Source organism: Mustelus asterias, chromosome 4 (genome assembly GCF_964213995.1).
Source record: "Mustelus asterias chromosome 4, sMusAst1.hap1.1, whole genome shotgun sequence".
Taxonomy (NCBI): domain Eukaryota; kingdom Metazoa; phylum Chordata; class Chondrichthyes; order Carcharhiniformes; family Triakidae; genus Mustelus; species Mustelus asterias.
Window position 1 is genome coordinate 148488065 of NC_135804.1, and position 12471 is coordinate 148500535.

Here is a 12471-nt window from a genome sequence, read left to right on the forward strand (position 1 = left end):
TATGATAGTACCATTAATGTAATTGTAACCACAGCCAGACAGGTTTCAAGTAATTTACCCTTTTTAGAAGAAGGATATTCTAAAAGTACTTAACTTTACAAACATGCTGCCATTTTTCTCTTTACAGTTTATATGTTTATTAATAACTAACTAATCATGGTACTTAATAATAATTCCAAAGTTTTTACCTTAATGAAACAACACAAAGATACTGGGTATTGTTACATTTCACAATCCTCACTCTACAGAAGCCTCCATCTGTAATGACCATGTAGTAAATTACTGTGTACAAGTCGACACCACAAATCACTCCCCAAAATTGATGCCAATTGTCATCATGTGGCTCACAAAAGCCACAAGGATGGTTGGTATGGTATGTTACAGTCGTGGATGTTTTTGGAGTTTACAGTTTGGTGTATGGCAACTCTATCTTGTGATCTAAATACAGCTTAAATATTTAAAATCAATTGAATAATTAGCAATCTTCTGCATCAAAGATAAAGTGTAACATATTTTGCAACAGTACATCTGAGCATGTTTACAAGCTTGGCCGAAAGTGAAATTAATTTGCAAAGTCTACAACACTACAACAAAAGCTTTCAATCATGTTACCTCCATCTTCCCATTTTTTTACCTCCAAAGAAGTCATTAAGCTTGACTGCATGGTGCCATCTGAAAATATCTACTGGGTCAATTTATTTGTCCATTTAGAGAGAAGTTATTCATTTATATTCTACATGGAGAGCAGGAGATTTTTGTGTCAGCACAACCCAACCCAACACCTTCAATTCTCTTTAAAACATTTTGTACTTCATCACCTGTCCTCAATACTGGGTCAGAAAGCTTTGGAAACACGCGGAATTCTTGAAACTACAAGGTTAAATAATGTCTCTTTCAAAAATGCTTGAATATTAAATACTAAATTTAGGGTGAAATTCAATCCATCTAGCTTGCACTCTCATCTATGTCTTCACATTTAGGATTTGCGTTACAATTTATCTACTGGGCAGTGTTAATCTCCTCAGGCTGCTGTGATCGCTGGGGTGACACTACACAGCTATGGCTACTCTAATAGGCAAATTGCACTAAAAAAAACTTATGTTATAATATATTACTGGGGATCCTTCATAAACTATGATCTGTGATATAACTCACATTCTTCATGTAATATGAAAAGTGTCCGACACTTCCTTAAACGTAATTTTCCATAAAGTTGCAGAAAAGTCTTGTATAGTTGTCAGATTTGTGATGTGATAAGTAATGGATTAGGTACACTAGTGCTCATGATATTCACAAGCCTGTGCACTTCTTACAAAAGTATTTTTGAAAGCTTTCTGCCCATCAAATTGCCCATAATTCAGAGAAGTATTTGCACTAAACTGGCCATCAAAAAATGATGGAACGTCATCCATATGAAATGTTAACTCTGTTTCCCTCTCAGACCTGCTGAAAACTTCTGGCGTTGTTTATTTTTATTTCAGATTTCCAGCATCCACAGTATTTTGTTGGTATATATCTTCCCCAGATTGAATGGGCTGTGCAGGGTCAGAATCAGGAAATAGAAGGCAGTCATAAATTCAATGTTAAATCAGGTACAGAAAGTGAAATAAAGGGAGGGAAAGAAAGAATGTTCTAAGAGAAATGTAAGAGATACAGATTTTAAAAACTAATTGAAAGCTCGTGTAATAAGATTTCACAGTTGTAATGTTGCTGATTAATGCCGGAGAGGTTGAATAATTAAGACTTAACATGCTGTTAAAAGGACACGGGGTGTCACTACACAGCTATGGCTACTCTAATGGACAAATTGCACTAAAAACCTTTTGTTATGATATATTACTGGGGATCCTTCATAAACTATGATCTGTGATATAATTCACATTCTTCATGTAATATGAAAAGTGTCCAACACTTCCTAAAAAACTTAATTCTCCGTAGAGTTGCAGAAAGGTCTTGTACATTATTTGTGATGTGATACGTAATGGATTAGGTACACTAAAGCTCACTATAGGGCAGCATGGTGCCACAGTGGTTAGCACTACTACCTCACAGCGCCAGGGACCTGGGTTCAATTCCTGGCATGGGTCACTGTCTGTGTGGAGTTTGCACATTCTCCCCACGTCCTCCGGGTTCCCTCCGGGTGTTCTGGTTTCCTCCCACAGTCCAAAGATGTGTGGGTTAGGTGGATTAGCCATGGTAAATTGCCCCTTAGTGTCAGGGGGATTAACAGGGTAAATACATGGGGTTATGGGGATAGAGCCTGGGTGGGACTTATGTCGAAGCAGGCTCGATGGGCTCAATGGCCTCCTTCTGCACTGTAGGAATTTTGCGATACTGTGATTCTATGATACTTCAATTGGAATATACAACCTTATCATGTTGTGGTGAATTTAATCCATATTTAAAATGTCAATGCTATAACTTCATGATGTTTAATACATTTAAATGGTGAGCCCAGCAGTGAGAAGCTGTTTTGACACAACTTACAGAGCAGCTCTATCTCAGACTGCCACCTCTGCATTACCACCTTTAACTCCCCATATGCACTTGCCAGATATTGCAGTCCAATTTATATATAAATAAAAATGGCTACTGTTACCCTCATCGTTAGAAAAATATCTGACCTAATAATGTTAATGTTTTCTGAATTCTGAGGTGATTTTTGTGCTGCAGACCCATACCCGGTCAAAGGTTATTGTCCAAATTCATTGAATGTAGGACCTGTGAAAGAACACAGAACCAATTTCCATCCCATCTTCTGCCTGATTTGAACCTTGACTATTGAGGTGAAAGGCTAACATCCACCAATTATACCCATTAAATCTTTTGTCTTCTTTGTGCACCCATCTATACGTGTTACTGTTTGTGTTCTTGTAGTCAAATGCACTGTGCATATGTGATGTGTGTCCCCTGATAGATTTACTAAAGTAATTGTAAAAGGGTGTTTAATGCAAATAATTCAGATCTCATTTCAAACGTATCGTTCAAAAGAATAATGAGCTACCTGTCAGAAATTATTTTCACCCTTTGATATCTGGGCTCAACAAACAATATTCATAGAATCACAGAATTCCTACAGGGCCATTTGGCCAATCGAGCCTGCACCAACAACAATCCCACCCAAGCCCTATACCTCTCACCTCACATATTTATCCTGCTAATCCCCCTGACACTAAGGGGTGATTTAGCATGGCCAACCAACCTAACCCGTACATCTTTGGACAGTGGGAGGAAACCGGAACACCCGGAGGAAACCCATGCAAACAGAGGGAGAATGTGCAAACTCCACACAGACAGTCACCCGAGGCCTGAATTGAACCCTAGTGCTGTGAGGCAGCAGTACTAACCACTGTGCCACCATGCTGCCCTCCTTATATTCTCTTCTTTCTCCCAATTACTCGCAATTGGGAGGGTACTGAATGGGCATTTTGCAAAGAGATGTTTATGACTATGTCGATTCTTCTGATGGCAGTTATTTAATACAACTGATCTCCACCAGTGAGAATCAAAAGTGAGTATTGATTCCTGAACACATCTCCCACAGTCCGACTGAATGAGAAACAATGGTAGACAATTACTTTCTACATTTGCTAAAATAACATTCTGTCTACTCATGAAGATATCTCCTGTGACTGGTTAATTAAAAGCATAAAACCCTGAACTTTTGTAAAGTTATGAAAGTAGAATGCGGAGAACAATGCTAGCTCATCACTCAAAGCACAATAAACATCATGGTTAACCATAATGTTAGCAGTTTTGCAACAATGGAAATGTATAGTAAGAGAAATTAAGCACTCCATACATATCCTGTGTGTGTGTTTATGTAGTAATTAGGTTACAGTTATACAACATCTATAGATTTGGACTACCTGATCCAATTTGCAGGTTGCAGATTAGAATTGTACTGAAGACTGACCTTATCTAATTGGTGACAAAATAAAGCAGAAATGGAATTCTATGAGTATATTCTTCAATGTTTGGGTAAGGCAGCTAATTACTCATACTAAGCCTCACAGCGCCAGGGTCCCGGGTTCAAACCTGGCCTCGGGTTGCTGTGTGGAGTTTGCACGCACCCCCCATGTCTCTGTGGGTTTTCTTTAGGTGTGCTGGTTTTCTCCCACAGTCCAAAGATGTGCAGGTTAGGTGGATTGGCCACGTTAAATGACCCCTTTGGCTGGAATTTTACTGCCCCGCCCACCATGGGGGTCAGAGCAGGTGAGGGGCAGAACATGGAAAGATCCATTGACTTCGGGTGGGATTTTACGGTTTTAGAGCGAGCGAGGCAGTAAACTCCCGCCCTTAGTGTCAGGGGGACTAGCAAGGTAAATATGTGGGGTTATGGGGTGTTGCGAAGTTGAGTAGAGTAATTGTAGATTGGTGTTTGTAAATTTGTAAAATGCTAGGGAAAGCATTGCATGGTCCCTTTAAAAAAGTGGAGCCTTTTCTGTGCTTAGAAAGTTAAAAATTTGCAAGTACATATACAGCATCCCAGACATATCATATTCTATGATATGAGCATTCCAGACTGAAACATTTATATCGGAAGGCCAAGCAACAGGGTTACCAAGGCAACAGGCTTTCAGGCATTTGAATTATTTGAATTCAGCCTATCAATTTGAATTAGGCATTTAGAGACCAAGAACCTATCAAATTTGAATCTGATGGTTTTGGCAACCTAGGACTAATCCTATGTGGGGGATATTGAGATGTCATCACAGGTATGAAAGGAAGGAGGCAGTGCGACAGTGGAAGAGAGCAACTGCCACCTGCCACAGCTCATAGCGTTTAGCTCAAAGCTTCATCTAGATAGCAGGGAAGAAAGAAGACAGAAGAATCAACAGAGAAAGCCCAGAATATTCCAGAAGACACAAAACCTGGTTGTAATTCGGAGAGTGACTAAAATTCTATTTTTTTTAATTAATAAGTGGGAATTGTATTTATCTGAACAGCATTCCCTTAGAATTGTGTTATATTTGGTTTGTTAATAGTTTAGTTAGTTTGTTCACTGTTAGTTAGATAAATAAATTGTTACTTGTTGACTTTAGAGAGAATGTCAGGGAGTTATTTTGATTTAACCACTAAAGGTTGCTGGAGAGCAGATCGTACCACTTCACACACTTTTACAGATTATGAGGTGAGGTACTCCTCTTTGAGTGGTTAGGCGTTAGCTCTCAGAGGGGGGAATCTACCTCCGCTTCATAACACGGGCTAGGGTTTGGGTGGGATTGTTGTTGGTGCAGGCTTGATGGGCTGAATGGCCTCCTTCTGCACTGTAGGGATTCTATGATTTTATGAGTGCATACGAAGTGTTAACAGTTTCTAGACTGTTCAATGGATACTTGCAAATTCTAAGTGGTGGGAGAATGTATCCACACACTTTGACATTGCCTTTTTCAGCTAAAACCTGCAATGCAAGTTTTGAGTTCAGAGATCAGGAGATTAGTGCCATGGGCTGAGCAAGGATGGAGATTGCCACATCGAAGCACATCAGAAACTGCTTCACATGGAGGCACGGGTGACAGCTTAACTCCCCTTTCTTAATCTTTGATTTGATTTGATTTATTATTGTCACATGTATTAGTATACAGTGAAAAGTATTGTTTCTTGCACGTTATACAGAGAAAGCATACCGTTCATAGAGAAGGAAATGAGAGAGCGCAGAATGTAGTATTACAGTCACAGCTAGGGTGTAGAGAAAGATCAACTTAATGCGAGGTAGGTCCATTCAAAAGTCTGATCTTCAATGTGTACAGCAGATTTTTTAAAAGACAATATTTTCTGACAATCTGCTGGAAATCACTGATAAGCTCACACAATCCCCTGGTCCATACAAATTAAAGCGAGCTGGCTGGACAGGACTCCCTGCCGCCTCCCCGCACACTATCACAAACCCTGTGCGCCAAGAGAGAATGATGTCCTTATTACCTGGTGAGCAGTGAGGGCAACACTGCTGTGGGAGTGTCACTGGGCTGGAACAGTGGATACTCGGGCATTTCACTCGATTGCAGGCCACATGCCCATTCTGGAAGTATAAATCCCGTGTTAGTCACTAAAATACAAATTCAGGGATGGTACCAAATAAAGCTATCGCGGCTTTAAATTAGCTTGTCTACAAATCAGCATCATCTCGAATTTACAATTAAATTAAACAGGTAACAAGTGTGCTTAGGGTACATTCATCATTGAGAACACACACAAAGAACATTCCAATATCATCTTACTCCAAAAATTACAAATATAAAATCTGTATAAAAGTTGGAACTGTCTCCTGTGCAGCTTCCATGAGATTGAATATAATTTTTCAATGCGCCTTGTGTCTTTTTAACACTTTCATCTCTATCTCATTGGCTTTGCTTTGGTGATCAACTTTTCAAGTTTGCCAGGGTGAGTTGGTTGCACTCCCGATGCGCGCTCGTGAATTCAGTTCCACATTGCTGAACCCCTCCCTCTGTATCTCTCCACTTTGACTGTCCAACTCATCACATGTCGGGGATTACTTTCTAGTGGTCTGGACTCTGGACACTTGATCCCATCAATTATTTGGCCCAAAGCGATCACAATCAAGGGGTGAGAATAAGGTTAGGGAAGTCTGCAGACAGCATTTTAAAACAGATTTTACTAAAGATTGGCTCAAGTTGTATCTCCATATCATTTTACTAGTAAAACACAGCTTCCCAACGACAGAATTGGGAGGGTGGGTGGGGGGGATCCTTTATAATATAAAATTTGGACACTGTTAGGAGGCTAAGGTTAAATTATCACCAAACTTCAAACAAGCTGGGCTTTCTAACAATCTTCAATCTGTTTCTGTTTGTAGTGTTGTGGGGTCTGTACGCTCTGTTAGATTATCGACACTTATTTATTTGCTATGCTTTGCACCTAGCTTTCTTGACCCTGAGGTTCTAGAGAAGGAAAGGATACCGTACCTCCGAGCAAAGACAGTTTATGCAATAGACGAATCCATAGGGCTCCAGGTAAGGGTGCCATCTCTCTCCCATCCGATACTTCTTATCTTGGAACACACAAAATGTGTCTGACTCTGTTTAGGGGAATGTAACAACAGCCTTGCGTCATATTAAACACCGACTACCGATAACCCGACCTGATGGTAGCTATATTTCAACCCAAAAATGAGGACCTTAAAGAAGCACAGACACCAACCGGGGATATTTTCAATGCCGGTCAGTGTCTCTGTGTCAAATCTGGGGGCCCCTCATCAGTCATTTGTAATAAATCAGTAGACAGTAACCTGAACTCACAACATTCTGCTGAATTCTCCCGTTCCGAGGCATTAATAAACTGAAATAAATTAACATTAAACAATAAGACAAAGGCTTCTGACGAAGGGTCAGCCTGACTCCAAACGCTGGTTTTATTCTCTCTCCACAGGTGCTGTCAGACCTGCTGAGATTTTCCAGCATTTTCCCTTTTTGTAACATTAGCCAATGTTAAACTATCTGCTAAAGAACAAAGAAAAGTACAGCACAGGAATTGGCCCCTCGGCCCTCCAAACCCATGCAGATCATGATGCTCTAACTAAACTAAAGAAAAACCTTCTGCCCTTACTCGGTCCGTATCCCTCTATTCCCTCCCTACTCATGTACCCATCCAGATACCTCTTAAATGTTGCTAATGTGCCTGCTTCCACCACCTCCTCTGGCAGCGCGTTCCAAACACCCTCCACTCTGCGTGAAAAACTTCCCCCGCACATCTCCCTTAAACTTTCCCCTTCTCACCTTGAACCTGTGCGCCTTTGTAATTGACACTTCCACCCTGGGGAAAAAGCCTCTGACTACCCACCCTGTCTATGCCTCTCATCATTCTGTAGACCCTCTATCAGGTCTCCCCTCAGCCTCCGACTTTCCAGTGAAAACAATCCTAGTTTATTCAAGCTCTCCTCATAGCCAAATGTTCTGTTCTGGATCATCCTTCGAACACAACCAGGTATAGGGTGAAAACTTGCGCTCAGGTAAACATGCGCAAGTCATCACACCAGTCAGGCTTACATGAACCCAACTTACTCGCCAGTCGCAAGCAATCAGCAAGTGGTGGTTGCAGTTTATTTGTAGACTGCACGCCTGAGCGTCACTTCAAGCAGCAGATTTAGACTCTGAACAGCGACAGCCACAGAATCCGCAGTATCCTGCCTGTGTAACTGAATTCTGTTGGACACACATTGGCAAATTCACAAAACTGCTGCAGTCAAAACATTGTGCTTGGACAAGTATGGGACCAGACTGCTCTCGATGTCAAATACCACGCACTTCTATGTTTATGCTCCATTTTCATTACTATTAAAAGGAAGATAACATTTCAGTCAAGTCAGTGATTGAAACTTAGCGCCAGAATCAAACTCAGGCTGCTTGACATGGTTTGCTTTAGGGTTAGAGTTCACTAAACCTGCGAGTGGGGTTGTGTCGGTGGGAAGTGCAGCTGTTCCTCGGAGTTTGCAAAAAGTGCAGCATTATTTCGGATTGGGCTCAGATTCAGCTGATGGTGAATCTTTTCTTCCGGTTAGGGGCAGTGGGAAGGAGCGCATCATTGAGGTTTCGGGACAGAGTTATGGTAAACTCTTGGATTATATACATTGAGTGTGAATTTAAGCAGAAGTGGAATGCCTTCGAGTTGGGTGCTGTAGTTCCAGTTAGAAAGCGAATCCGCTTACAGGCAGGTAGCATGGCATCTTCTGGTGAGGGTTTGGCAATGAAGATGACCAAACCCCGAGCTTTCCAGCACCTATTGCCCTACACCTTGGCTTCAGGTTAGTAGAACCGACAGCGTTGGTTCTGAAAAGTACAAACGGTAATTCTATGTTTTTGTGGGACATGGGCGTCGCTGGCTCGCCAGCATTTATTGCCCATCTCTAGTTGTCCTTGGAGGGCAATTCTATCTCGGGTTATTGGGGTTGGATTAAGATGGGGATGGGTCCAAACGTTACTTCACTATCAGTCTCGGAGTGGGAGCCTTGCAGTGCGCTTGCAGATGAGGCTGAGAGCTCGGTATGGATGTTGGATCCTGGCAGCAGAGGAGATGGTCTTGTGTGTGAGGTTGGGAGAGTGCGGCTAGGCTGGTATGAGGACCCACTTGAAGACAAAATGTGACCGTGGACTGAGTCCAGGGTCAGGAATATTTGAAGAGCTCTGGTTTGCTCTAGCCCATGCTGACCTCGCACTGGGAGCCGGCTCCCCGGCTCCTACAGTCGTCGCTCAGTCTCAGAACAGATTGAAACAATAACAGTAGTAATCTTTGAAATAATAAATAAAATATTTGCAGTTCGGGGTGAGCTCTCTGCGGACATGAACCCTGCTTTGGGGACACGCCTGTGCCTGCTGCATCTTGTTTTGCTGATATTTGAGTGAAGCCCCCCTCCCCTTATGGACCACCCGGTGGAAAGAGTGCAAGAAAGCAGGATTCGCCCAAACTTACGTTTGCCCAGTTCAGCTTTGTCTGCCTCTACCTTGAGGAACATGACAGCGCAATAAAGGACGAGGCCAAACTCCTCTCTGCTCGCCAGTCTCCAGATCCCTCTCATCCTTCCAATGCGACTGGGAGAGGTTCCACAGATCTGCTGCGGGGGAATTAAGAAAAAGGGGATCTGTATTTTGAACTAAATGGAAAACGTCACTGAATTAAAGCTGAAGTTCAGCCCCCTCCCCCCCCCCCCCCATCACCCACTCCTTTTTTTATTTGGGTAAAAGATATATTCAGACTGCGCAACCAATCCCACAAACACGCGTTACTTTCATTCCCAAAGAAATCACTGCGTATTTTGAAATACATTCCACGCGCACACACACACACACATCCTGCTGCACATTCACCGCTGAAACAGTTCCTCCAAGGCACGCATGGCATATTTAAGGCTATTACGCACACCGCCCTGGATTCTTGCAGATGTATTAATTAACATGCTGCTGTTGTTAATGTACTGGGCTTTTAAAACAGCGCTCTTGCAGATCCCAACATTCCCCACAGTCATCATTTCACCTCCCGCTTGCCGCAGTGTGGTGCCAATGTTATCCCCACGCTTCAAATTGTCAGTCCAGCTACATCCCGAAATAACCAATTGATGTCATTTCTATGTCATTCCCCCACAACGACTTTTCTAAGATACCGTGTAGACCTCCAATCCCACCCACCTAAACTGAAGGAAGCAAGGGTAAATCATTTAAACAGGCCACACACCAGTTTCCCATTCACCTGCCAGCAACTGTCTGGATAATATTCAGGCAAGGATTTCACTGTATCAATTGACATCGATTCTGTTCCAGACCAAACTGAAAAAGATGATGATTTGTTTTCCTCACAGTTTCTGCAATTGAATCTCTATCTATCCCTTCCAGGTGTGATATCACATTCCATCCACCTAAACTGCTGCTATTTCCAATCCTGCTCCATCCTGTTATGTACGGGAAAAGTTACAGATTAGAGTCATAGAGGTTTACAGCATGGAAACAGGCCCTTCGGCCCAACTCGAAACCACTAAACTAGTCTCAATTAGGTGGTTAGGTGCATTGACCCGAACAGGCGCTGGACTGTGGTGACTAGGGGAATTTCATAGTAACTTCATTACAGTGAATAAGTAAGCCTAATTCGTGACTAATAAATAAACTTTAAAAAATAAACAATTGCCCGCGTTTGCCCCATATTCCAAAACCCATTCGCCCAGTCTGACTTGCAACAGTACTTAATTTCTGAAGCCTGGTCTCAGCGACCTTTCAAGTGAGCGACTTGGAGAGGGACCCAGATGTGCTGTAACTTTGCCGGAGTTACTGGAGATGACACTCAGTATTTTCTGGCACGTACTTGGTCTGTCCCCTGGTGAAGGCTGAGCAAGATCAGAAATCACCGGTTCTTAAATCTTAGTTTCAGAATATTAAGACCTGCAAGCCACACGTTGTAAAATGCTTATTTTTTTTAAAAAGTAGAAAGATGCAATGCAATGAACAGTTCCCCAACGCAATGTAGAATTTAACATCAATATCATAAATATTGGCCACTAAAGGCTTTTAATTTCCTCTTTACCTACCAGCAGTTTCAGTTATCACCACGCCAAATGATTTCACACAGGACAGTGGATTCCTTCGAGCTGGTCTGACAATCTGGGAAATAAACCCTTCAGTGACAATAGGTATGACTTACCAGGAACGGTTAACGCCGCAGGATTTGGGTCAATGTTAAAATGCTGCACGGGACGCCCGGCCAGGATGCAGACAATGAGCTCTCTCTGTCTCTCTTTCAGTGATTTATGGTGACAATCCTTCAGCTTTTCAAACGTGCTGAAGTGTAAGGAAGTGCAGTTCCGATCTAAACAATCAACTGCAGCGTTCCACTCGGCGACCGGTCCGCGGCAGATCAGCGATTCTCCTTTTCACAATCTATCCCTTAATACAAAAAAAAAGTGGAGGAGGGATATATATATATATATGTAAACACCTTGTGACAAGAAGTTAAATTCTGTGTGTGTGTGTGTGAGACTTTCTGGGCAGCTGGAATTCCGCACAATGAACTCACATCCCCAGCTCCCTCTTGACAGCCCGATGAGCAAAGGCTGCTGTTTGATGTTCACACTTTCATTTTCTCCCGAATTGTAACTTAGCCTTTGCCTGAAATCTCTCAGGTGGCCGTGGGTTAGAGTAACTCAGCAGCGACCCTCTCTGGGCTGCTACCCCTCTGGCAGGTTTTATCCCGAAGACAGCCCAGTTGGGGCGAATCAATCACTGGGGAACGGATGGTGATTTTTAACCTCTCTGTTGCCCACCTCCCTCCCCCACAACCCCTTTCACACATGTGACCTGATGGTAGGATTTCAGTCAACAGAAGCCCACCTAAAAGAAAGCGCCTAGAGGAGTGAGGATTCATCAGACACCGTGACAAACACAAAAATTACTCCATCTCATTTGGCAAACTTGTTGCAACTTAATACTTACCATCAGAAGGTTAAATTAACACAATAGAGCCCTGGAGAACACAAAAATGTATTCAGCGGAATGCAGGTTCCAAAAACGCGTCTTATAATAAAAGATGGCTGGTAATGAAATTAATGATCAAATGCCAACAAAGTCTAAGCTTTCAAAAAAATGCAATAAAAACATATTTTAATCAAATAATTAAGGATTTTTTTTACTGAGATGACAAAGAGAACAGATGCAGTTTGGAGCCTTAAGTGACAGTACCCGGGACAGGCTGCAATTAACAACTCGCCTTTATTTGTCCTTCAGCCCTCAGCACGTAACTCACTGTGTGAACAATTCGCAGTTTCCAAACTCCGGAGCTGCGAAAATCATCTGGCTTGGAGCAAAGCCATTTTATTTGTGTCATGGCATAAAATAAAGCGATTGTGTTTGACTAATTGTGGCATGGCGCAGCATTAACTAGTTTGTCAGAATTGGAGAGAGGACGAGAGAGCCATTTCGTTATTTATTAGTGTCACAAGTAGGCTTCCACTAACACTGCAACGAAGCTACTGAA

The 12471-nt window shown here is 42.3% G+C and overlaps 1 protein-coding gene across 6 annotated transcripts in view; it reads right to left on the bottom strand.

The window, feature by feature from the left end:
• The window catches only part of chrdl2 (chordin-like 2), a 60230-nt gene extending 48216 nt beyond the window's left edge, over nt 1–12014 (bottom strand). Inside the window, exons 1-5 of one of the 6 annotated variants that reach the window (XM_078211939.1) lie at nt 11515–11659; nt 11143–11384; nt 9427–9568; nt 6927–7039; nt 5926–6022 (exon numbers count right to left, since the gene is read on the bottom strand). In XM_078211939.1, the coding sequence (XP_078068065.1) occupies nt 5926–6022; nt 6927–7039; nt 9427–9532 (316 nt within the window). In that variant the 5' untranslated portion in view covers nt 9533–9568; nt 11143–11384; nt 11515–11659. Of the gene's footprint in view, nt 1–5925; nt 6023–6926; nt 7040–9426; nt 9569–9874; nt 9970–10185; nt 10377–11029; nt 11091–11142; nt 11385–11514; nt 11660–11930 lie in introns of those variants that run through there. The other 5 variants (XM_078211936.1, XM_078211937.1, XM_078211934.1 and 2 more) reach the window with 5 other exon arrangements.
• Nucleotides 12015–12471: the final 457 nt, after the last annotated feature.